Source organism: Lampetra fluviatilis, chromosome 52 (assembly GCF_964198595.1).
Source record: "Lampetra fluviatilis chromosome 52, kcLamFluv1.1, whole genome shotgun sequence".
NCBI lineage: Eukaryota > Metazoa > Chordata > Hyperoartia > Petromyzontiformes > Petromyzontidae > Lampetra > Lampetra fluviatilis.
The window spans coordinates 1,716,624-1,741,983 of record NC_136326.1 but is presented as its reverse complement, the minus strand read 5'-3'; the positions used below and the strand labels follow the sequence as shown (position 1 = coordinate 1,741,983).

The window sequence follows — 25,360 nt, the reverse complement described above, 5'->3', positions numbered from 1 at the left end:
CACCCACACACACCCACGCTCACACGCACACTGACACACACACACTCACTCACACACACACTGACACACACACTCACACACACACTCACACTGACACACACACACACTCACACACCCACACGCACGCACACACCCACACAGACATATCCACACATACTGACACACTGACACACACACTCACACACTGACACACACACTCACACACGCACACTGACACCCACCCACACACACCCACGCTCACACGCACACTGACACACACACACTCACTCACACACACACTGACACACACACTCACACACACACTCACACTGACACACACACACACTCACACACCCACACGCACGCACACACCCACACAGACATATCCACACATACTGACACACTGACACACACACTCACACACTGACACACACACTCACACACGCACACTGACACCCACCCGCACACACCCACGCTCACACGCACACTGACACACATACACTCACTCACACACACACTGACACACACACTCACACACACCCACACACACACCCACGCTCACACGCACACACGCACACACTGACACACACACACTCACACCCACACAGACACGCCCACACACACTCACACACTGACACCCACACTCACACCCACACAGACACACCCACACACCACACACACTGACACACACACACAGACGCACCCCACCTCCACACACCACACACACTGACACACACTCACACACCCATACACTCACACTGACACACACTCACACAGTCACTTACATAATGTAATCGTGCAAGCGATACAGACACACTGGAACAACAAAGACGCCGCCTTTGTGTTGCGCGTGTCGAGTTTTTTGTCCTTCCCCCGCACCTCCGATGAGCACGGTTGGCTACGTACGGCGCGAAAGAAGTCCCACATACACACGATACACACATCGACATACAGGTGCTGTTCGCGAGCACCTATGAAGGCCGGCACGGCACAGGAGAGGGTGGGTGGACATCAACACCACTCCCGGTCGCCTTTGTCTCCCCAGTGGCAATATTTACACACAGCACCAGATACTCATTCGAGGCCGAGTCGACCTAGGGGAGGCCCAGGACCGGTTCAGATTAATCGCCATTGACGGTGTTGGTGGCCGTGAGCGGGAATCGAACCCGGGTCTGCCGGGTTTGCAGGCGCAGAGTTGCGCTAACCGCTGCGCCACCGCTCCCCACTCGTACACAGACACACACACAGACACACGCACACAGACACACACACAGACACACGCACACAGACACACGCAGTCAATGTCAGCACGTGCTGTGTGTGATAGAACCCCGCACGCGGTACACACACACACTGGAACAACAAAGACAAAGATCCCCCGTATAGCCTCGCCAGGCTGTTGCGGCAAGTGCTGTTAGCGTGCACCTATGCAGGCCACACACACACAATCGAACATCTCGATCTTACATAATACCGTACAGTAATCACAAGGTGTGCACAAAGATAAAGGTTACCCAGCCTCGCCAGGCTGTTGGGGCAAGTGCTGTTAGCAAAGCGCCTTGTGAAGGCCGGCACGCAAAGCTGTCAATCCCGTACGGTCTACCCCGTATTTTTGTACAGGGGAATTGGGGTTTCAGGTCCATACGGCGTACAGCCATTTCAATACGGACACAACAAAATGTTTAACATACTTCCCACCATGCAACAAACTTGAAATTTGGCATATGGGTAGCTTCCAGAATGTACACAATGCAAAAAAGTATAAAAATAGACTTTTGCATTTGGGGGAGCAATAATGGATATATTTTGCACGGCAAGTGAGCGGTGACGTCACATCCGTGATGTCACCCGCATGCGGCAGCGTCACGCAGTGTGCCTGCTGACGTCACGCACCCCCCCCCCACCCTCCACGTCGGCCATGTAAAGCTCGTATTGTACATTTTTGTTACGCAACTGACAAAAGCGAGGGCTTCTAATATAGTGATAGGTTTTTACCCTTTCAACTGGTACAATAACTGACACCTTTATACAAGGCATGATGTTTGCAATAACCACAACACAAGCAGTCAAAATGCTAACAAAAAGAAACAACTCTGATGATGATAATGATATGCACTGTCCTTGATGTTGATTGGTCCACACCCGAGACAGCTTTTCTTAGAGCCTAGTCTCCATTGGTGTTGGACCAGTTGAAAGGGTAAAAATCTACTACTATATTTTGCCACTGGTAAAGGAGGTCTCAGTGTAAATGCTTACCCCGAGCTCTCAATACTCTGATAGTGCGCTGTCTTTGAGTTGTACGCCTTTTGGCGTCATCTGGTCCAACACCAATGGAGACTAGGTTCTAAGAAAAGCTGTCTCGGGTGTGAACCAATCAACTTCAAGGACAGTGCAAATCATCATTATCATCATCAGAGTTGTTTCTTTTTGTTTGCATTTTGACAGCTTGTGTTGTGGTTATTGCAAACATGATGCCTTGTATAAAGGTGTCAGTTTTTGTACCAGTTGAAAGGGTAAAAACCTATTACTATATTTTGCCACTGGTAAAGGAGGTCTGACCGACGGTTCGACCGGGGCCGGCGAGCGGCAGCTTGCGTCCCCAACGCCGACCGCGGCAAAACCGCCGGGACGGTTGTCAACCACCGCAGTCTCGCGCCGCCCGTGCCGGTGCGTGCCGGTGCTCGCCGGTGCTCGCCGGTGCGTGCCGGTGCGTGCCGGTGCTCGCCGGAGGCCCTTGGCTTTCCCCGCCCGGTGGAACCGGCGGCCACCTGTGCACAGCTGCAGCGGCCGCAATGCGTCGCAACTCAAACCGCGGCGACACGGGCAGTCGCTCGACACGTGGAGAGGGTCGGAAAACCAAGCGGCAAGAAGAGACGTTTATTGAGGGATCGGTAAACACGACAAACTTTCAAGAGCCGCACGGACAGATCCTCCAGTCATGTGACTCGTCACACACACACACACACAAGAGATGCTCCGGTCACGTGACTGTGGGAGGCCAATCGGGTAGAGCTCGTGACATCACTTGGCTGGCACCTCAAACGGGAATGACATTTGTCGTGATGCTGCTGCTGCTGCTGTTGGCAGTGGTGCACAAATTAACAACTCAACCACATTCTGAATAACCCAAACGGTAATGGATATACATTTATAATTTATATGCATACATCAACCCTCGCTCACCACTCTTCTGGCCTTCGCACTCGATGGGCTCACAAGCGACAACATCACATGCATCCCAGCCCGTGTCTATTTGAGACCGCAACAGCAGAGGATTTCTCTCTCTGGCTGTCACCCGATGATGCTGCTGCTGCTGCTCGTCATTGTACTGGTAGGAACCTCCTGGTTACACCAGCCCACAGGGGATTATTGTGTCCGTCCGTCCGTCGTGCATACACAAATGGGAGGGGTGGGGCTGAGTGGAGAGGGGAGGGTGGGGAGGGGCTGGGGGGTGGAAGGGGTGGGGCTGGGTGGGGAGGGGCTGGTCACCCCGTGGTGCCCTTATAAAACTCAACGTTCAACCTACTCACGCCGGCTTGTGCCCACCCTCACAGTCGGCCATATTTGCGGAATACACCACGCCGCCGTTGACCCTGGCCATTGACCGAGCAACCCAACGTTCCTACCAGCTCCCTCCGCAGGAATGTGTTCAATTTCCGGCGAAACGTCACGGCTACCCGAATTATAAATGTTGCAGTGGCTTCACTCTCCAACACGCAACGGGTGAGTGCTGAACGAGTAACGAATTGGCACGCTTCGTTTTGTTCACGTGACAAAGCTTTCTAATTGGCTGTGTGTCGGGTCTGACGACGCATTCATATTTACCCGATCTAACCTACAAACCTACGATGGATCAATCACATTCGTCGACCGTGCCGCCCCTAAAGAGGGAACAAATTCATAGAAAAATATCTCGGGCAAAAAAAAGGTTTCAGGAATCTCCTCTTCTTGACAATAAAAAAAAATCCATCGCCGCATATTTTTCCGCCGGCTGTTGCCATTGCCCAACACGTCGCTCAAAGAGTTCTGGTTTTTGTTGTTGTTGTTTACCTTTCACGACAAAACCACCGAGGTGCTATCGACGAAACGCGTTGAGTTTGCGCCCGGGGCAAAGCAGCCGGGGAGGGGAGTCACGATTGAGGCAGCAGCAGCAGCAGCGGCAGTCACTGCCGAGTCACCTCGTCTGCCCCGAGGGCGAGTGACACGTGGCGTCGGGGTGAGGCCGAGCGGTAGCGTGGTAGTAGCGTGACGGTAACGTGGCCATAGCCTGGTGATAACGCGGCGGTAACGTGGCCGTAGCCTGGTGATAACGCGACGGTAACGTGGCCGTAGCCTGGTGATAACGCGGTGGTAACGTGGCCGTAGCCTGGCGATAACGCGACGGTAACACGGCAGTCACGTGGCGGTCGCGGCAGGGGAGAATCCGGCGGCAAGCGAGAATCGGAGCGGTGAGCGCCGGATGGGGTAAACCGGATCGCGAGGATCGCCACTCCGACTGCGCCACTGGAGGCCGCCCGCTCTGCCACCACAAACCCGGGGGGGGGACCCACAGTGGCAGGGCTGAGCGAGGTTACTGCCGCTACAGAATGTCGTGACGAGAAGCCATCTTCGTCGAGCCATCACTGGCGATGAAATATAAGCTGCATAGCTCAGCGGGGGCGGCCTTATTAAAATAAAAGTTAATATTTTTTATCGGTCGGGTTATGGGTAAGATTAAGGTTAGGGCGAGTGTTTGGTAGCTTCGTGTGCGCCTCGCTTCGTAACGTACATCCACGTCGGTTTTTGGCTGCTATTATTCTGTGCTTTCCACAGTAACCCAGAGGTCGCCACCGGGGACAGTCCAGGAACCCGGCATTGGATCGGTGCTCGGCACGCGCGAGGCAAGAACCGACTTGTGCCGGGATCTATCGCAGGCCGACGTCACGCGGCGCAGGTTTTGACAACAGGAACGGACCCAGTGGTCTGTTCCTGTCTACATAACAAAGGCTCAGTGCTTTGTTATGTAGACTAGCCGTAGTCTCAAGCCGCACCAACCTTACCATAATAATAAAAAAGGGGGCCTGTCCTGGCCCATCCCCCCCCCCCCTCAACCAGTATATATACAGGGTAGTATCTCTTGGAATTTCTCATTTACTTGATACAGCGAGCGTGCTGTGACGGTTCCACCTGAAGACGGAAGCTGGTGTTGCCTCCGAAACGTCGTGATTTTTATTTTAATTTAATTTTACTTTTATTAATTTAAATTTTTTACCTACGTGACTTTACCGAAAAAACCTAAGGATATGAATCCTTGCAGTCACGAAAGCCTCAAATCGAGAATTAAGACCCAGTGTGCCCCGACTGAGGAACGGTGTCCCGGGGTGCGTTTGGCCTGCCACGTGCTAGGAGGCAGCGGGGCTCCCACAGTCAGCCGCGATGGCAACTCTCTCGACGTTTGGCACTTGCTCAGTTTGACTCGACGATCCGTTAAAACTAAAGGGCGTCCGGGGCGAGCGGAGTGAGCAGTGCACCACCTGGTGTCGGAAAAACGCCGCCGCCCCCCCCCACCCTCGCCCCTCCCACTTCCGAAATTCTCTCCGAGACGTCTCTTATTATTTACAATGGTGGGCAACGACTCTTGACGCACACGCCTCGCTTCAAACGAAGAGCGCTAGCCCGCACGTCGGTGCGGTCTCAGTGCTCGCCGTGTCCCTCCAGTCACCACCATCGACCCCTCGTCTCTCTCCCTCTCTCTCGTCTCTCTCTTCTCTCTCGACCTTGAAAATCCCATTAAACCAGAGGCGGCTGAAACTCACGACCTCGGCAGTGGCGGCTACGACACGGCCATCGTGAGCCCCCCCATCCCCCTCCTCCCCGTGTCACTCGCGCGGGCGACCCGTGCCAACGAACAACGGGCACCAAACGACCAACGCGGTGGTCACGTGACCCGGCGAATGACGCGTAAGCTTACGAGCACGAATGATGAGAGCGTGCGGAGTGTACGGGTTTGCGCGCGCGACTGCGTTTTTCCGCACTGCATTAGGCGCATGCAACCGACTGCGTGCGTCTGTAAGCATTTAGCTGCACATGTGAATGTGTGCGTGTGTAACGGTGTGTGTCCGTGTGTCCCTTCAAAGATGCTCGCTAACAGCACTAGTCCCAACAGCCCGTTAAGGCTATACGGGCAATTTTTGTCTTGGGTCTTTGTCCGTGCGCACGCACTCACAGAACAGTGGCGCAGTGGTTAGCACACTGCACTATGAACTCGGTATCCCAGCCCGGAACAGTAGCAATTATCCAAACTTGTCCCGAGCCTTAAATGAGTAACCTGGAGATACAAAGGCGGCCAGGCGTGGTGTTGACCACCCATCCCGTCGTGTGCCATGCCGGCCTTAATAGGTGCTCGCTATCAGCTCTTTCCCTGACTATACAGGGGATATTTTCGTGGTTCTTTCGGTAAAGTGACGTAGAAGGGAAATAATACAATAAAATAAACAAATTAAAATACAATTTTACTTTCATTCTTTTATTATTTCCCTTCTACGTGACTTTACCGAAAGAACCAAGAATATGAATTCCCTGCAGTCACGAAAGCTTTAAATCGACATTTACACGGGGGATGTTTGTCTTTGTGTGTGCCTGCATACAATATGTACGTGTGTGGGGATATCTTTGCCTGTCTGCGTCTTAACGCGTGTTCGTATCCGTGCGTGTCCGTCGCCGTGCGTGTGTGTGTACGTGTGCACGCGTACGTGTGTATGCGTGTGCGTGTGTATGCGCGTATGTGCGTGTGTGTGTGCATGCACGTGCGTGTGTGTGCGTGCGTGCGTGTGTATGCGCGTACGTGTGTATGCGCGTACGTGTGTGTGTGCGTGTGTATGCGCGTGCGTGCAAGCATGTAGCTGTGCGTGCGTGCAGATGGCGGACCTCCGGGGCGGCCATGTTGCCACCCCCCTCTCCCCTCTCCCCCCCTCTCCCCGTGCCTCCTCCTCTTCAGCGGCCCTCAGGCGTACATGGTGAGCTGCAGCCACTGTCGACGACACACGGGAGTCCACGTCAGCACTTGGGCGTTTGCAGCCACAGACAAAACGTTTGTCGCAGGGCACAATGACGACACCGGTGAAGATGGCGATGAGACGCTGACGACGATGACACCGGCTGTGATGGTGTGCACGTGTGTGTGTGTTGAACTTCTTTGGTGCCGTACGTAGCCAACCGTTCTAATCGGAGGTGCAGTGGGGGGGGGGAAGGACAACAAACTAAACACCAAAAGCGTTTCTAAAGAAATGAGTTTGTCAATCTCGATGATTTAACACATTCCTGCGGAGGGAGCTGGTAGGAACGTTGGGTTGCTCCGTCAATGGCCAGGGTCAACGGCGGCGTGGTGTATTCCGCAAATATGCCCGACTGTGAGGGCGGGCACAAGCCGGCGTGAGTAGGTTAAACGTTGAGTTTTACAAGGGCACCACGGGGTGACCAGCCCCACCCCACCCAGCCCCACCCCCACCCAGCCCCACCCTCCCCACCCAGCCCCTCCCCACCCTCTCCACCCAGCTCCTCCCCACCCTCCCCACCCAGCCCCTCCCCACCCAGCCCCTCCCCACCCAGCCCCTCCCCACCCTCCCCTCCCCACCTAGCCCCACCCTCCCCACCCAGCCCCTACCCACCCTCCCCATCTAGCCCCTCCCTCCCCACCCAGCCCCTCCCCACCCTCCCCACCCAGCTCCTCCCCACCCTCCCCACCCAACCCCTCCCCACCCTCCCTTCACACCCAGCCCCTCCCCACCCAGCCCCTCCCCACCCTCCCCTCTCCACCCCACCCAGCCCCTCCCTCCCCACCCAGCCCCTCCCTGCACGACAGACGGACACAATAATCCCCTGTGCCCAAAGCCGCTGCGAGGATGGCCGGAGTTTGCGTGATGGTTTACGCTCCTTGACGAGCTGATGATGATGATGATGGTAATCATGACGGTAATGATAGTGAGATGCTGATGATAATGATGAGACATAGATTATAATGATGATGATGAGGCACTGATGGTGATGATGATGAGACAGATTATGATGGCGATGCTGATGATGATGGATACACCGACGATGGGTCACTGATGATGCTGATGAGAAACAAACAAGCGGATCCCCTCCCCTCCCTCCCTCCCACCCCCCTCCCTCCCCTCCCCCCCCCCGTCCCTCACCTCCAGCACGTTCAGCTTGATGGTGCCGTCCCCATCCCGGTTGTGAGCTTGGAAGGCGCCTGCGGCACAAACGCGCGGTCACACGGGACGACGTCGTCATGCTGGCGCCACAGTCCGCAACTCCGGTCCCGAACTATCAGGAACTCTGTCAGGGACTCTGTCAGGGACTCTGTCAGAGACTCTATCAGAGACTCTGTCAGGAACTCTGTCAGAAACTCTGTCAGGAACTCTGTCAGGGACTCTATCAGAGACTCTGTCAGGAACTCTGTCAGGAACTCTATCAGAGACTCTATCAGAGACTCTGTCAGGAACTCTGTCAGGGACTCTATCAGAGACTCTATCAGTGACTCTGTCAGGAACTCTGTCAGGAACTCTGTCAGGAACTCTGTCAGGAACTCTGTCAGGAACTCTGTCAGGAACTCTGTCAGGAACTCTGTCAGAGACTCTGTCCGGCACCGGGCCGCTTCTCTAATAACGATCGCGTTACTTTTCGCGATCGTTATTGGGACGAGTCTGCGTACGATCGTCCACCCGGGGGCTGCCCGGGTGGACGCTCTCGGTAAGCAGACGGGTTCCCCAACCAACCTCGACCCCAGACACCACCTGCTCAGCAGGCCCAAAGCAATCCACTGCTACGACATCGGTGCTCACGCTCGCGACGCACGCAAGCGGGGTGGGGAGCGGTGCCGTAACTGCCCTACGGACATCTCTCACGGCCAACACCGGTGACGATTATCTGAACCGGTCCCGGGGCCTTCCCTAGGTCGACTCAGCCTCAAACGAGTACCCAGTGCGGCGTGTAGTAAACATCGCCACTGGGGAGACAAAGGCGGCCTCAAGTTTCAAGTTAATTTATTAGGTGTAGCCCTGTGAGCCATTCGGCTCTTGAATCGGGTGCAACCGCAACAAACAGAAAACAAAAACATGAACAAGAAAACATCTTAAAGTGACTAAGTGCAAACAGAAAATCCAAGAAGAGACAGCAAAATATTGCAGAAAATGCACCGTACACAAAAATGTGCAAAAATCCCAGTGGGATGCAAGTCAAACAACAACAACAACCACAAGACAACTTAGATTAAGACCATCCGTCTAACTCTGTACTACAACAAACAAACATGGCCAAACCAAAAAACTTTTCGACGTGGTGCCGGCCACCGATCCCCTCGCGTGCCACGGTGCCGGCCTTCACAGGCGCTGCTACTCGCTAACAGCACTTGCCCCGACAGACTGTGTGAGGCCGCACGGGGGATCTTTGTCTGTGCGCGTACGTACGGAACATGGCCTCCAGGCGAACGAGGCAGCAGATGAAGTTGTCGAAGTCCACGTTGCCGTCCTCCTCCGCGTAGCGGAGCGTGATGACGCGCAGCAGCTGATCGTTCAGCCTGAAGCCTGGGCAACACAAAGATAAAGACGCAGAGTCACACACACAGTCACACAAAGATACAAAGATCCCCCGTATAGCCTTAACAGACTGTAGGGGCAAGTGCTGTTAGCGAGCACCTATGAAGGCCGGAACGGTACACGAGGGGGTGGGTGGCCAGCACCACGCCCGACCGCCTTTGTCTCCCCAGTCGTGATGTTTACACACCGCACCAGGTACTCATTTGAGGCTGAGTCGACCTAGGGGAGGCCCGGGACCGGTTCAGATAATCGTCACTGGTGTTGGCCGTGAGCGGGAATCGAACTCATGTCGCCAGGTTCATAGCGCAGCGCTAACCGCTGCACTATCGCTCCCCACTACACACACACAGTCTCACACACACACAGACAGTCACACATACACACAGTCACACACATACATACAGTTACACAGAATCACACACACAACAACCGCCATTCGCCACTTAGTGGCGAACGGCGGTTGTTGTTGTTGCGTGTCTGCATATATACGTGCATGCATATGCTTGTGCATGCGTATGCTTGTGCGTGCGTGTACATGCGTGTGTGTATGTGTGTGCGTGTAAGTGTGTGCGTGCGTGTCTGCATGTGTGCGTGCCATCCCGTACCGGCGGCTGCCAGGGCGGGTCCCAGCTCCGATGCCGACATCGCACCACTGCGGTCTGCGTCGTACTGCTTGTACAGAGTCTGCAAAGACAAAGATCCCCCGTATAGCCTCGACATACCGTTGGGGCAAGTGCTGTTAGCACCTATGAAGGCCGGCACGGCACACGACGGGGTGGGTCTCCAACACCACGTCCGGCCGCCTTCGTCTCCCCAGTGCCGATGTCTACTACACACCGCACCAGGTACTCATTTGAGGCTGAGTCGACCTAGGGGAGGCCCACGACCGGTTCAGATAATCGTCACCGGTGTTGGCCGTGAGCGGGTCCACAGTGCAGCTACGACACCGCTCCCCACACGCGCCGACGCGCTCCCCGAGTGCGTCGCGAGTTGATCGCTTTTGGCCTGCCGAGCAGATTGCCTGCGGGAATCCAACTGGGGCCGCCGGGAACGTAGCGCGGCGCGCCAACCGCTGCGCCACCACTCCCCGCGACATTCGCACGTCACGCACGGCCTCACCTGCCAGCCCTTGATCTTGTTCCACAGGATCTTGAACTCCTCGTAGCCCAGCTTCCCCGTGCCGTCCGACTGCGCTCGAAGGTCAAGGGTCAATCGGCTTCACGACGGCAGGGAGCCGCCACCGCCACTTGGGGCTCTCCCATCGCGCTGTGCCGCCACGTCGCGCGACACGTCGCTCGTCACGCCGATTTATCCGCCCCACGCTGTCGCGTCGTTCGCGTTCCCCAGCGCGCGCGCACGCTCTGTGTCGCGACGAGTCTTGGCAGCGTCGCGCGACGTATCGCGTCGTTGAGTTGTTTTGTGTAGCGTTGTGTCACGTGGTGCCGTGCCGTGACATTTTGTGCCGTGGCACGTTGTTAGGGTGAGGGTTGTGGGCGTGTCATTGCGTCACGTCGTGTTGTGTCATGTTGTTGTGTCATGCCGTTGTGTCAAGCCGTGTCGTTGTATCGTGTTGTTGTGTTGTCGTGTTGTTGCGTCATGCCGTGTTGTTGCCCCATGTTGTTGCCCCGTGTTGTTGTCGTGTTGTGTCGTTGTGCCGTGTTGTTGTCGTGTTGTTGTCGTGTTGTGTTGTCGTGTGTTGTCGTGTTGTTGTTGTGTTGTCGTGTGTTGTCGTGTTGTGCCGTGTTGTTGTGTTGTCGTGTGTTGTCGTGTTGTTGTGCCGTGTTGTTGTGCCATGCTGTCGTGTTGTGTCGTGTTGCCGTGTTGTTGCCGTGTTGTGTTGTTGTCATTGTGTCGTGTTGTTGTTGTGTTGTTGTTGTGTTGTCGTCGTGTTGTTGTGTCCCCGCTGAGTCAGGATACGTCCATGAGCGCCACCATGCTGCGGCACGACTCGATGCTGAACCCGTCCGTCTTGAGGTCGCGGTCTGAACAGAGACGACCGCACCGGTGACATCGAACTCCCCTGGACTCAGCCGGAGCGACCAACTTTAGCGCTCCGGCAACAGCGCTGTCACTTTGCTCCTCAGCTTGCCAGCAAACAAGTCACCGTTGAGCCTGAGTTTTTCCAATTTTTTAAAAATCTTTTTATTTTTTAATGCAATTTGTTTTTGATACGTTGAATACGCACGCATGTCCGTACGTTGAACTGTATAGGTGCTCGTGAACAGCACCTGTCTGTTGATGTATGTATCGTGTGTATGTGGGACTTCTTTCGTGCCGTACGTAGCCAAACCGTGCTAATCGGAGGTGCGGGGGAAGGACAACAAACTATGGGTGATGAGTCTGTGGGTCTCTGTGTGATGAGTCTATGGGTCTCTGTGCGAGGAGTCTATGGGTCTCTGTGCGAGGAGTCTATGGGTCTCTGTGCGAGGAGTCTATGGGTCTCTGTGTGAGTCTGTGGGTCTCTGTGCGAGGAGTCTGTGGGTCTCTGTGCGAGGAGTCTATGGGTCTCTGTGTGAGTCTGTGGGTCTCTGTGCGATGAGTCTATGGGTCTCTGTGTGAGGAGTCTATGGGTCTCTGTGCGATGAGTCTATGGGTCTCTGTGTGAGGAGTCTATGGGTCTCTGTGCGAGGAGTCTATGGGTCTCTGTGTGAGTCTGTGGGTCTCTGTGCGAGGAGTCTATGGGTCTCTGTGTGATGAGTCTATGGGTCTCTGTGTGATGAGTCTATGGGTCTCTGTGCGATGAGTCTATGGGTCTCTGTGTGAGGAGTCTATGGGTCTCTGTGCGAGGAGTCTATGGGTCTCTGTGTGAGTCTATGGGTCTCTGTGTGAGGAGTCTATGGGTCTCTGTGCGAGGAGTCTACGGGTCTCTGTGTGAGTCTGTGGGTCTCTGTGCGAGGAGTCTATGGGTCTCTGTGTGATGAGTCTATGGGTCTCTGTGTGAGGAGTCTATGGGTCTCTGTGCGAGGAGTCTATGGGTCTCTGTGTGAGGAGTCTGTGGGTCTCTGTGTGAGTCTATGGGTCTCTGTGCGATGAGTCTATGGGTCTCTGTGTGAGGAGTCTATGGGTCTCTGTGCGAGGAGTCTATGGGTCTCTGTGCGATGAGTCTATGGGTCTCTGTGCGAGGAGTCTATGGGTCTCTGTGTGAGTCTGTGGGTCTCTGTGCGAGGAGTCTATGGGTCTCTGTGTGATGAGTCTATGGGTCTCTGTGTGATGAGTCTATGGGTCTCTGTGCGATGAGTCTATGGGTCTCTGTGTGAGGAGTCTATGGGTCTCTGTGCGAGGAGTCTATGGGTCTCTGTGTGAGTCTATGGGTCTCTGTGTGAGGAGTCTATGGGTCTCTGTGCGAGGAGTCTACGGGTCTCTGTGTGAGTCTGTGGGTCTCTGTGCGAGGAGTCTATGGGTCTCTGTGTGATGAGTCTATGGGTCTCTGTGTGATGAGTCTATGGGTCTCTGTGCGATGAGTCTATGGGTCTCTGTGCGATGAGTCTACGGGTTTCTGTCCGAGGAGTCTATGTGTAAGTTTATGTATGTTATGTTGATGAGAGTTCAATTCCTCGCCATGGCAAACATCATCCGTGAATATTTAAACTGGTTCTGGGCCTCCCCTAGGTAGACTCGGCCCTAAACGAGTACCTGGTGCCGCGTGTAATCTTCAGCACTAGGGAGACAAAGGCGGCCGGGCGTGGCGCTGGTCACACCAACCCCCCGTGTGCCACAGCGCCGGCCTTCACAGGTGCCGCTCGCTAACAGCACTTGCCCCAACAGTCTGTTGAGGCTACGCGGGGGACCTTTGTCTGCGTGTGTGCGGTCACTCACGTTTGGTGACCACCTTGTTCAGGACTCCCTGCAGCTCCCCAGGGCTGATCTCCATGTCCTAGGGGATGCCCAGGAGATGGACACAGCAGGTCGTTACGCAGACCAAATCAAATCGATGAGTACGGGCAGTCCCCGACTTGCGAACATCCACGCTTACGAAAGAGCGTCCAGAAGATATTTATTTTTAACCATCCGTGTGTGTGTGCACTGCATGTGTTAACTGTGTGTGTACCGTGTGCGTGTGTACCGTGTGTATGTGTGTACCGTGTGTGTGCATGTACCGTGTGTGTGTGTGCACTGCATGTGTACCGCGTCTGTTTACCGCGTGTGTGTACCGCGTGTGTCTGCTGTGTGTATACCGTGGGTGCGTGTACTGTTGTGTGCGTGTACCGTGTTTGCACAATGTGTGTGTGTGTACCGTGTGTGTGTGTACCATGTGTGTACCATGTGTGTGTGTACCGTGTGTGCATGTACCGTGTGTGTGTACCATGTGTGTACCATGTGTGTGTGTACCGTGTGTGCATGTACCGTGTGTGTGTACCGTGTGTGCGTGTACCGTGTATGCGTGTACCGTGTATGCGTGTACCGTGTATGCGTGTACCGTGTATGCGTGTACCGTGTGTGTGTGTACCGTGCGTGTGTGTACCGTGCATGTGTGTACCGTGTATACGTGTACCGTGTATGCATGTACCGTGTATGCGTGTACCGTGTATGCGTGTACCGTGTATGTGTGTACCGTGTGTGTGTGTACCGTGCGTGTGTGTACCGTGCATACGTGTACCGTGCATGTGTGTACCGTGTATACGTGTACCGTGTATGCATGTACCGTGTATGCGTGTACCGTGTATGCGTGTACCGTGTATGCGTGTACCGTGTATACGTGTACCGTGTATGCGTGTACCGTGTATGCGTGTACCGTGTATGCGTGTACCGTGTATGCGTGTATGCGTGTATGCGTGTATGCGTGTACCGTGTGTGCGTGTACCGTGTATGCGTGTACCGTGTATGCATGTACCGTGTATGTGTGTACCGTGTATGCGTGTACCGTGTATGCGTGTACCGTGTATGCGTGTACCGTGTGTGTGTGTACCATGTGTGTGTACCGTGTGTGTGTACCGTGTGTGTGTACCGTGTGTGTGTGTACCGTGTGTGTGTACCGTGTGTGTGTGTACTGCGTGTGTGTACTGTACCTCCCCGGCGAGCTGGGTGAACACGCGACGAAACTGAGCGTCTTCATCGCTCTGCAGGGTCGGCTGAACCTTCGGGGGCTGCAACAATGTAAACGACAGACATTGACACAAAGACAAAGATCCCCCGTGTAGCCGTCACAGACTGTCGGGGCAAGTGCTGTTAGCGAGTAGCACCTATGAAGGCCGGCACGGCACACGAGGGGGTGGGTGTTCAGAACCACTCCCGGCTCCCCAGTATGTGTACCGTGTGTGTACCGTGTGTGTGTGTACCGTGTGTGTGTACCGTGTGTGTGTGTGTACCGTGTGTGTGTACCGTGTGTGTGTACCGTGTGTGTGTGTACCGTGTGTGTGTGTACCGTGTGTACCGTGTGTGTATGTAACGTGTGTGTGTGTGTGTGTACCGTGTGTGTGTGTACCGTGTGTGTGTGCACGTGTGTGTGTGTGCACGTGTGTGTGTGTGTGTACCGTGTGTGTGTGGACCGTGTGTGTGTGGACCGTGTGTGTGTGTACCATGTGTATGCGTGTACCATGTGTGTGTGTGCACATGTGTGCACGTGTGTGTGTGTGTGCACGTGTGTGTGTGTGTGTGCACGTGTGTGTGTGCACGTGTGTGTGCACGTGTGTGTACGTGTATGCACGTGTGTGTGTGTACCGTGTGTGTGTGCACGTGTGTGTGTGTGTGCACGTGTGTGTGCACGTGTGTGTGTGTGCACGTGTGTGTGTGTGCACGTGTGTGTGTGTGCACGTGTGTGCGCGCCATCGACGCTCAAGAGCACCGACGACCGTGCCGTGTTTGTCGTCGTCGTAACGCTCCGGCGCCGTGGCCCCCTAACCCGACAGCTGTGGGACAAAGAGCTTTATAGCTCATCGGATTCCTCCTTGCGGGCTAAGTACAACATTCTGATTCTGTCACTCCGCCACGGATGGCCGAGCCACCTCGAGCTGCCACCGGCTCTCGAAGTTGAAGTGACCGTGGCGCCCTCTGGTGGCAGCCGTCACTCTCACCTGACGATGCTGAATTGCAATCTCCAGCAGAGGTCCCAAACGGGTTTTGATTCCTTACCCGTACCCGGCCGCACCAGGGTCGCAAACGGGTACCCGTACCCGGCACGGGTATCGGGTAGGGTACGGGTATCGGGTACCCGGTTGCGACCTCTGATCTCTAGCGAAACGTCGTCCATGAGTACAACTGTCAAACGTTTTGCTGGGGTTCATCTTCTTGGTTCTTTCGGTAAAGTCACGTGACTTTACCGAAAGAACCAAGAAGATGAATCCCTGCAGTCACGAAAGCTTTAAATCGAAATTTTGCTGGGGCTTTTGCACGCCCCTCCTGTGCGTACGTACGTTGACCGTCTTATCCACCGTACGTAGCCGATGAACCGCATCAACGGACGCGCTGCATTTGCCCCATCAGGCGGCAACTTGATTAGATTGGCTCTGTCGGCTGGTGGAGGTTTATCGCTATAAATTAACCCGTAAAAACAAAGTTTTTCACTATAAATCCTTTATATGCGTGGCGGCTAGAGTCCTCTCGTCCTCTGGCTTGAGATGGCTGCCACCTATGGGTCAGATGATTGCCTGCCACCATTAAGCAATTGGTAATTAAATATAATTTATTTTTTCCTAAAAAGTGTAACATTTTGGAAACAAATTTTTCACGAAAATTAATTGTCACGCACAACGAGTCTGTGTGCAAAATGTCAGCTCGATTGGATCACGGGAAGTGGGTTAAAAAACGACCGAAAGATTTGCACGGTCGTAAGCGTGCAAGCAAGCAAGTGAACTTAATATAAAGGATTTTAAAAAAACAGTCAAGATACCTACACTACGATCCAACACAAAAGGGTCTAATTGTTCAATCGTCACTGCCATCATTTGCAGTACGTCAATAAACCCATTCTAACACTCTCTTGAGATGAGACGCATTAGACAGACAGTGCGTGCAGGGTGGAAGCAAATACGAGTAATATTAAACCAAAATTATTGCAACTATTGTGTGTGGGTCATTCCTTCATTTTAATAGGATATTGTCGGCACTACGATAGCTACAGCACCAAGCGCAGTGCATTGTGGGACGCGACATTATAGCTCCATCACACACACTGCATTGTGGGAGGCGGCACTACAGCTCCATCACCAAGCGCTGTGCATTGTGGGAGGCGGCACTACAGCTACATCACACACACTGCATTGTGGGAGGCTGCACTACAGCTACATCACCAAGCGCTGGGCATTGTGGGAGGCGGCATAACAGCTCCATCACACATAGTGCATTGTGGGAGGCGGCACTACAGCTACATCACCAAGCGCGGTGCATTGTGGGAGGCAGCACTACAGCTACATCACAACACACTGCATTGTGGGAGGCGGCACTACAGCTACATCACCAAGCGTGGTGCATTGTGGGAGGCAGCACTACAGCGACATCACCAAGCGCGGTGCATTGTGGGAGGCGGCACTACAGCTACATCACCAAGCGTGGTGCATTGTGGGAGGCGGCACTACAGCTACATCACCAAGCGTGGTGCATTGTGGGAGGCAGCACTACAGCGACATCACCAAGCGCGGTGCATTGTGGGAGGCGGCACTACAGCTACATCACCAAGCGCGGTGCATTGTGGGAAGTAGCACTACAGCTCCATCACACACACTGCATTGTGGGAGGCAGCACTACAGCGACATCACCAAGCGCAGTGCATTGTGGGAGACAGTACAAGAGCTACATCACCACACACAGTGCATTGTGGGAGGCAGCACTACAGCGACATCACACACACTGCCTTGTGGGAGGTGGCACTGCAGCGACATCACCAAGCGCGGTGCATTGTGGGAGGCAGCACACCAGCTACATCACACACACAGTGCATTGTGGGAGACAGAACTACAGCTACATCTCCACACGCACTGCATTATGGGAGGCGCACATGTTAAGCCAACAGCGGCCAGCGAGCGCCAGGGAATTTCAGAACAAACATGTGACCGCCCACACACTCCATCGCTACGCCATCGACTAAGGCACTGGTGTCACACTTTCCCACGGTGGCTAGGAGATGTTAACTACCTCGCCTGGTATACAGGCGGTCGTGGGTTCGATTTCGACCCTGACGCCTGCTGCTGTATATTTGGAGTCTGCGTCTCGATCTCATCATCATCACGGTGGCTAGAAAATGTTAACTACCTCGCCTGGTGTACAGGAGGTCGTGGGTTCGATCCCGACCCTGACGCCTGCTGCTGTATATTTGTAGTTTGCGTGTCTCTCTCCCCGTGGTCGCGTGGATTTTTCTCCGGGTCCTCCGGGTTTTCCCTCCACATTTAGAATCATCGTGCGCTCGAAGGGTATTTGGCTGCTTTAAATTTCGCTGAGCTATCGTTTGCGATGGCCAGGTCACTTCCGAAATGCCTGTATAGCTCAGCGGAGCCTTACCTGGTGAAAATAATTTGTGATATGCGCTACATTTCGATTTAAAGCTTTCGCGACTGCAGGGATTCATATTCTTGGTTCTTTCGGTAAAGTCACGTAGAAAGGAAACAATAAAATAATATAAATATACAATTTTCTTGCTGTGGATTTCACACCTGATGACGATTGCTTGTGTTGCAGTCGGAACGTCGTGAGAATTTTTATTGTTTTATATCTATATTATTTTATTATTTCCCTTCTACGTGATGACTTTACCGAAAGAACTAAGAATATATATGCGCTACAGTTAAGCCCCGCGGCGTAGCGTAATCGGCGTGGGCTCCGGTGCATTCCCCGGCACCTGAACCCCTCCGGCCCGTGGGCCCTGGTGCAGTCGCACCGCCTGCACCCTCGCCGGCTACGACGCCGCTAGGGGAGGGAGCCGGGCGAGGAGGGAGTTTCACGTACCCAGCTGTCTTGATTGGAGGAGTCGGCAATCATCTGCTCGTTGGTGGAGGTGGCGACAGGCGACAGGCGGAGAAGAAGCAGAGGGAGAGGGGGGGGGAAGTAGGGGGGGAGTGGGGGGAGCACAGTGTAGAGAGACAGAGACATGCACAGACAGCCATGCAGACAGACAAAGATCCCCCTTATAGCTCACACAGACTGTTGGGGCAAGTGCTGTTAAGCGAGTAGCGCCTATGAAGGCCGACACGGCGCACGAGGGGGTGGGTGGCCAGCGCCACGCCCGGCCGCCTTTGTCTCCCCGGCGACGATGTTTACTACACACCGCACCGGGTACTCATTTGAGGCTGAGTCGACCTCGGGGGGGGAGGGGGCCCAGGACCGGTTCAGATAATCGTCACCGGTGTCGGCCGTGAGCGAGAATCGAACTCGGGTCGTCGGGTTCGTAGCGCTAACCGCTGCACCGGAGAGAGGATACAGCAGAAACCAACATCAAGAACCTCCAGCGAAACCAAAAGCCAAACCAGCAACGAGAGTAGGAACCAGATCCCAAGCGCAGCTCAGCAAGCAGCAGCTGCTCCACCAGCGATGAGGCGGGCGATGAGGCAGGGACCCAAAGCTGCACGGAGCGCCGCCGAAAGTTCGTCACGAGTTCCGTAGAACGCGTCAATAAATCGTGCGAGTCATCAAATCATCATCAGCATCATCATCAGCCGGCCAGCCTCGATCAATCATCCACCGATTGATCTCTTCGACGGCCGACGATCCAGCGGGCAACTGCGCACGGGCGGATTTCACCGCTCCGTCTCCAGCGACGGGACGTCCTCCGGCTGCCACTCCCCTCGTCAGCAGTCGTCACTCACGGCCACAGTTGCCCCTCTCGCCCCCTTCTACCCGCCGTGTGTGCGGCATTCTCACAAAGCTTGACGCGATCCTCCTATCCGCCGGAGCCTCCAAAGCGCCGGATCACCGGCATCCCCGATCGATACGCCCGAGTTTAGATGCTCAGTTGTGCCGGACATGTCAGTTGTAATGGCCGTGTCATGTCAGTTGTAACGACCATGTCAATTGTAACGGCCGTGTCATGTCAATTGTAACGGCCGTGTCAGTTGTACCGGCCGTGTCATGTCAGTTGTAACGACCATGTCAATTGTAACGGCCGTGTCATGTCAATTGTAACGGCCGTGTCAGTTGTACCGGCCGTGTCATGTCAGTTGTAACGACCATGTCAATTGTAACGGCCGTGTCATGTCAATTGTAACGGCCGTGTCATGTCAATTGTAACGGCCGTGACAGTTGTAACGGCCGTGTCAGTTGTAACGGCCGTGTCATGTCAATTGTAACGGCCGTGTCAGTTGTAACGGCCGTGTCATGTCAATTGTAACGGCCGTGTCAGTTGTAACGGCCGTGTCATGTCAATTGTAACGGCCGTGTCAGTGTTACCTGCTGCATGGCCTACATCAACTACATCAGTTGTGCGCGTCGACTTTGCCATGTCGGCTGTTGTGGCTTTATCGGCCGTGTCACCTCTCGTTGGCTCCATCAGCCGCATGAGGAGCTGCACTTGAGTAAGTTGGCCGTGTCGGCTGCGTTCGCCGTCAGCTACGTCGGCTGTGCGAACTCGCACGCGCGCGTCACCTACGTCGGCCCTGCTCGCCTGCCAGAGCCAAGCCACGCCGACGTGCGGCGTCTCGCACAGACTGCTGCGACGATGTCAGTCTCCGCGCGTAGGTCTGACCGCTCACCTGAAAGAACTGCTGCCCGATGTTCCCTCCAATCTCCCTGCGTGGAGAGGGAGAAAGGTGGGGGGTGGGCACAGCGGTGTGGGAGAGAATGCAGTAATTATGGTACGACGTCGCGCATCCGACCGTGACCGATTAACCGACCGCACGGAGTGGGGGCTTTGTACGTGATAGTGTCAGCGCCCATTTCTACAGACGCTCATGAATCCATAAAACCGAAAATATTCTCGCGCCAGGGCCGTATTAGCCAATTATAATGATCAAATAGGCACAGTAGGTATGAAAACTGAAGGGCCTACGAAAAAAGTGACCATGTTTTTTTTTTATAAGAAATGTAACCAAGATACCTTCCTCGAATAAATATATTGATATATAGCAAGAACAGGCACAGTGTTTACACAAAGAGGCAGAGTCATGTCAATCGTTGATTTTTTCGTAAGGCGAGAAAGAAATTAAACACCGGAGGATGAAGTTTGAGAAAGAAAAAAATTCCGTTCCAAAATCAGCAAAATAAACATCTCCAAGTGCTGTTTTTTTGCACAATCAAGCGGAGTGACAGTCGTGATTCTACACAGTTGCCATCGTCAAAACAAAAGTGCCTAAGCCCCTACAACAGGAGTGGGGGACCTTCTTTCTGCCAAGGGCCATTTGGATATTTATAACATCATTCGCGGGCCATACAAAAATATCAACTTAAAAATTTGCCGGTTATATTTGGCCAAACATTTAAACACATTCCTGCGGAGGGAGCTGGTAGGAACGTTGGGTTGCTCAGTCAATGGCCAGGGTCAACGGCGGCGTGGTGTATTCCGCAAATATGGCCGACTGTGAGGGCGGGCACAAGCCGGCGTGAGTAGGTTAAACGTTGAGTTTTATAAGGGCACCACGGGGTGACCAGCCCCTCCCTACCCAGCCCCACCCTCCCCACCCCTCCCATTTTGGATGCACGACGGACGGACACAATAATCCCCTGTGGGCTGGTGGAACCAGGTGGTTCCTACCAGTATTAACTCACCCCTAATGTGATGGCTGGAACTGCTTCTCTTTGCGAGGCGTGGTGATGTTAGCTGGTGTTGATGATGTTGCTGCTACTCGCAACTGCTTTTCCAGGTTTGCTCCTAGATTTATTCAATTTCGAGTCCTGCCTGCGGTTGCCTTGGCAGGGCCAGACCAGACCAGACCAGATGATTTCGCGGGCCTCATACGGCCCGCGGGCCAGACGTTCCCCACCCCTGCCCTACAAGAACCTTAATCCCACCCCGGTCTCACCCAGCCATGGATTTGCGTTTGTCTGTGTGGGATGGGACCCTCCCCCCACTCCCCCCGCGTCTAGTTTTGATTCGTGTTTTGCCTTCTCCAATGACTCATGAGTCAGCCACTGCTGCCTCGCTGCCTGCTGTCATTGGCAAGAGCTTTGTGGTTTGCTTTGGTTTGCTTGTGATACAGTTTAAGGCACGTGACGACGCATCCATTTGAAGAAGAGATAGAATACTGCAACAATGTTCGGCTCACACAACTGCGTTGCGTCAAGCGGAGACGCTGCACAGGTTTAAAATGTAGCGATCAGCCAGCGCAGGTGTGGTTAAACAAAGCATCGCAACAGTTTACAACTTTGGACACGTTATGGGTTGAATAACATTACACGCTATGAAAAAATAACAATAGTTTTCTACCCTTTCTGGCAATAAAACAGGATGCGTTAAGGTGTTCAAACCACACGGTACTTTTATGGTGAACAACGCAAACCAACAAGGCTCTAAATTTCGATTTGAAGCTTTCGCGACTGCAGGGATTCATCTTCTTGGTTCTTTCGGTAAAGTCACGTAGAAGGGAAATAATAAAATAATAAAAATATTTATGTGTAGTGTATAGTGGTGTAGTGTATAGTGTAGTGTATAGTAGTGTATAGTGTAGTGTGTAGTGTATAGCAGAGGTGTGGACTCGAGTCATGTGACTTGGACTCGAGTCAGACTCGAGTCATGAATTTGATGACTTGCGACTCGACTTGGACTTGCATAACAATGACTTTGTCCCACCTATGAGATGTGGACTCGAGTCATGTGACTTGGACTCGAGTCAGACTCGAGTCATGAATTTGATGACTTGCGACTCGACTTGGACTTGCATAACAATGACTTTGTCCCACCTCTGGTGTATAGTGTAGTGTATAGTAGTGTAGTGTATAGTAGTGTAGTGTATAATGTAGTGTATAGTCTAGTGTATAGTCTAGTGTATAGTGTAGTGTGTAGTGTAATGTATAGTGTAGTGTATAGTAGTGTAGTGTATAGTAGTGTAGTGTATAATGTAGTGTATAGTCTAGTGTATAGTGTAGTGTATAGTGTATAGTCTAGTGTATAGTGTAGTGTGTAGTGTAGTGTATAGTGTAGTGTATAGTAGTGTAGTGCATAGTGTAGTGTATAGTGTAGTGTATAGTGTAGTGTAGTGTATAGTGTAGTGCATAGTGTAGTGTATAGTGTAGTGTGTAGTGCATAGTGTAGTGCATAGTGTATAGTGTAGTGTGTAGTGTATAGTGTAGTGTATAGTGTAGTGTATAGTAGTGTAGTGTATAGTGTAGTGTAAAGTAGTGTAGTATACTAGTACAGCACACAGGTTGTGTTGGAGAGCCAAGCCACAAAATTCACAATCCGAGCACGACGTTTCGCCAGTAATTACAACCAGCTTCGTCAGGCGACAGCCAGATATGTGGAGAAGTCAACCTGTTTCCTTCCTTATACAGAGGCGTGGATGTGCCGGATTTAACGACACGTTCATATATTTACGCTATCCAACCCCCCCAAAAAAACCTCTATTATGGATGATATTAGTCGCGAAAACCTCCTATGTGTTAAACACACACGCAAAGTGCACTTACAAAGCCTGCGTAATTGTGTGGATTGTTTTGAGTTGAGGGTGGGCGTGGGGGCATTGCTGTATAAAGCAATGCCCTGGGCTATGAACGCCAGGTTCTCTTGACAAGCCCAGCAGGACTTACGATGCTAAACACGTAGCCACAAAGACAAAGCTCCCCCATATAGCCTCTAACAGACTGTCGGGGCAAGTGCTGTTAGCGAGCACCTATGAAGGCCGGCACGGCACACGAGGGGTGTGGGTGGCCAGCACCACGCCCGGCCGCCTTTGTCTCCCCAGTGGCGATGTTTACTACACACCGCACCAGGTACTCGTTTGAGGCCGAGTCGACCTAGGGGGGAGGCCCAGGACCGGTCCAGAGATAATCGTCGCTGTTGGTGGCGCGGCGCGCTAACCACTGCGCCACCGCTCCCCGCGTTTGCCAATGTCTATTAATGCCACACACGTACACACACACGCATGTTACAGTACAGTACACATGTTACAGTACAGTACACACACAGCAACCCACGAGTTTGCGAGATCCTATTAAGGTGACGCACACACGCGTTACAGCACGGCACGACCAACACCGTTAGCGAGCTCCTATTAAGGTCGCGTCCATGGCACAAAGACGCAAACTCACCCCGCCACCGCCTGGATCAAGTTCCCAGCGAAGCGCCCCAGACCGAACATCTTGGCGGCTGAAGGAGGAGGATGAGGAGGAGGAAGAGGCGATAACGACGAAGATGAAGACGCACGGCGGGTGTGAGAGACACTGAACTGAGTATGAACACGCCCCCACCAACAGCACAAACACCCCCCCGGGGCGCACGCAAATGGACTCGTCCATGGGCTATGAATCTTAGCACAAACACCCCCCCCCCCCCAGGGCGCACGCAAATGGACTCGTCCATGGGCTATGAATCTTAGCGCAAACACCCCGTCCCCCCCCCAGGGCGCACGCAAATGGACTCGTCCATGGGCTATGAATCTTAGCGCAAACACCCCGTCCCCCCCCAGGGCGCACGCAAATGGACTCGCCCGGCACGATAAGATGACCACAACAACTATGTGCGGCAAGAACCCCCCTAAGAAGGGAAATGGACTCGTCCATGGGCTATGCATCTTAGCACAAACACCCCCCCCCCCCAGGGCGCACGCAAATGGACTCGCCCACACTTTAACGACCACAACAACTGTGGGTGGCGCCTGTGTGCTACGAACACCCCCCTAAGAAGGGAAATGGACTCGCCCTTTGACCGTTAATCTTAGCACAAACACCCCCGTGTGAGATGCTTGTTCATAATTATTCAACGACAATAATGGTTTGCGAAAGACGCCTCTCCATAAAAAAAACACGCGCTCCCTGCTCTCAGGCAAATGAACTCGCCCTACGAACGAGTCAACATTTCGGTATGCGCAACGACTAAGAAACACCCCCGCGGGAGTAATGGGCTCGCCCTTGGACCGTACTGATTATGGATATGAACGACTAAGAAACACCCCCGCGGGAGGAATGAACTCGCCATTGGGCCGTACTGATTATGGCTGTGAACGACTAAGAAACACCCCCGCGGGAGTAATGGACTCGCCCTTGGACCGTGCTAAGTACGATTACGGGGGGGGTGTGTGACCGGAATGCTTTTTGGTGAGCGGTGGCGCAGTGGTTAGCGCTACCCGACGACCCAAATTCCATTCCCGCTCACGCCCAACACCGATCACGATTATCTGAACGGGTACTGCGCCTCCCCGAGGTCGACTCAGCCTCAAATGACTACCTGGTGCGGTGTGTAATAAACATCGTCACCGGGGAGACAAAGGCGGCCGGGCGTGGTGGTGGTGCTGGCCACCCACCCCCTCGTGTGCCGTGCCGGCCTTCATAGGCGCTACTCGCTAACAGCACTTGCCCCCTACAGTCTTGTAGAGGCTGTACGGGGGATCTTTGTCTTTTGTGTGAATGTTTAAGAACACCCCTGCGAGAGGAATGGACTCGCCCGCGCCGTGCGTGTTTATAATTAGAGGAACACATCGCGACTCTGCAGTGTTTCGACTTAGCGTGGGCGCACACATTATGCAAACTATATTTTAAAAAACGGTGACACATTGCGTCGCTACCATTCGAGCGATCCTGTACAAGTAATGGAGTTAAACTCGGTACAGTACAGCGTGGTCCAGATGTCTTGTGACCCCCCCCCTCCCCCATTGAGATTCAACTATTTGAAACGTGATAATGTATGGTTTATTTCAAACAGAAATTGATATTCAAAGGGGAAACATGTTACGCGTCGATTTACAACCTGAGTTCGACGTTTCGCCAGTAATTACAACTAGCATCATCAGGCG

General features: G+C 53.6%; 2 protein-coding genes across 4 annotated transcripts in view; both read right to left on the bottom strand.

Annotated features, from left to right (window-relative positions):
- Window positions 1–3,487: 3,487 nt before the first annotated feature.
- On the bottom strand, window positions 3,488–23,829 carry LOC144949073 (calpain small subunit 1-like). Of its 2 annotated transcripts, XM_078878895.1 has the most exons (11): window positions 23,661–23,829; window positions 20,171–20,207; window positions 18,432–18,464; window positions 14,564–14,641; window positions 13,374–13,431; window positions 11,475–11,539; window positions 10,677–10,745; window positions 10,163–10,241; window positions 9,429–9,545; window positions 8,154–8,212; window positions 3,488–6,988 (listed from the first exon to the last, which is right to left on the bottom strand). In XM_078878895.1, exons 1-11 carry the CDS (start codon window positions 23,708–23,710, stop codon window positions 6,962–6,964), a joined length of 672 nt encoding a protein of 223 aa, XP_078735021.1. In that variant the 5' UTR covers window positions 23,711–23,829; the 3' UTR covers window positions 3,488–6,961. The 2 variants fall into 2 exon arrangements, with proteins under 2 accessions (XP_078735021.1, XP_078735022.1); XM_078878896.1 differs by lacking the exon at window positions 18,432–18,464 and having other exon boundaries at window positions 23,661–23,826.
- The window catches only part of LOC144949071 (uncharacterized), a 93,625-nt gene continuing 83,198 nt past the window's right edge, over window positions 14,934–25,360 (bottom strand). For both annotated transcript variants that reach the window (XM_078878894.1, XM_078878893.1), the window contains one exon: window positions 14,934–17,781. The gene's annotated coding sequence lies outside the window, so the exon portion shown is untranslated. The remainder of the gene's footprint in view (window positions 17,782–25,360) is intronic.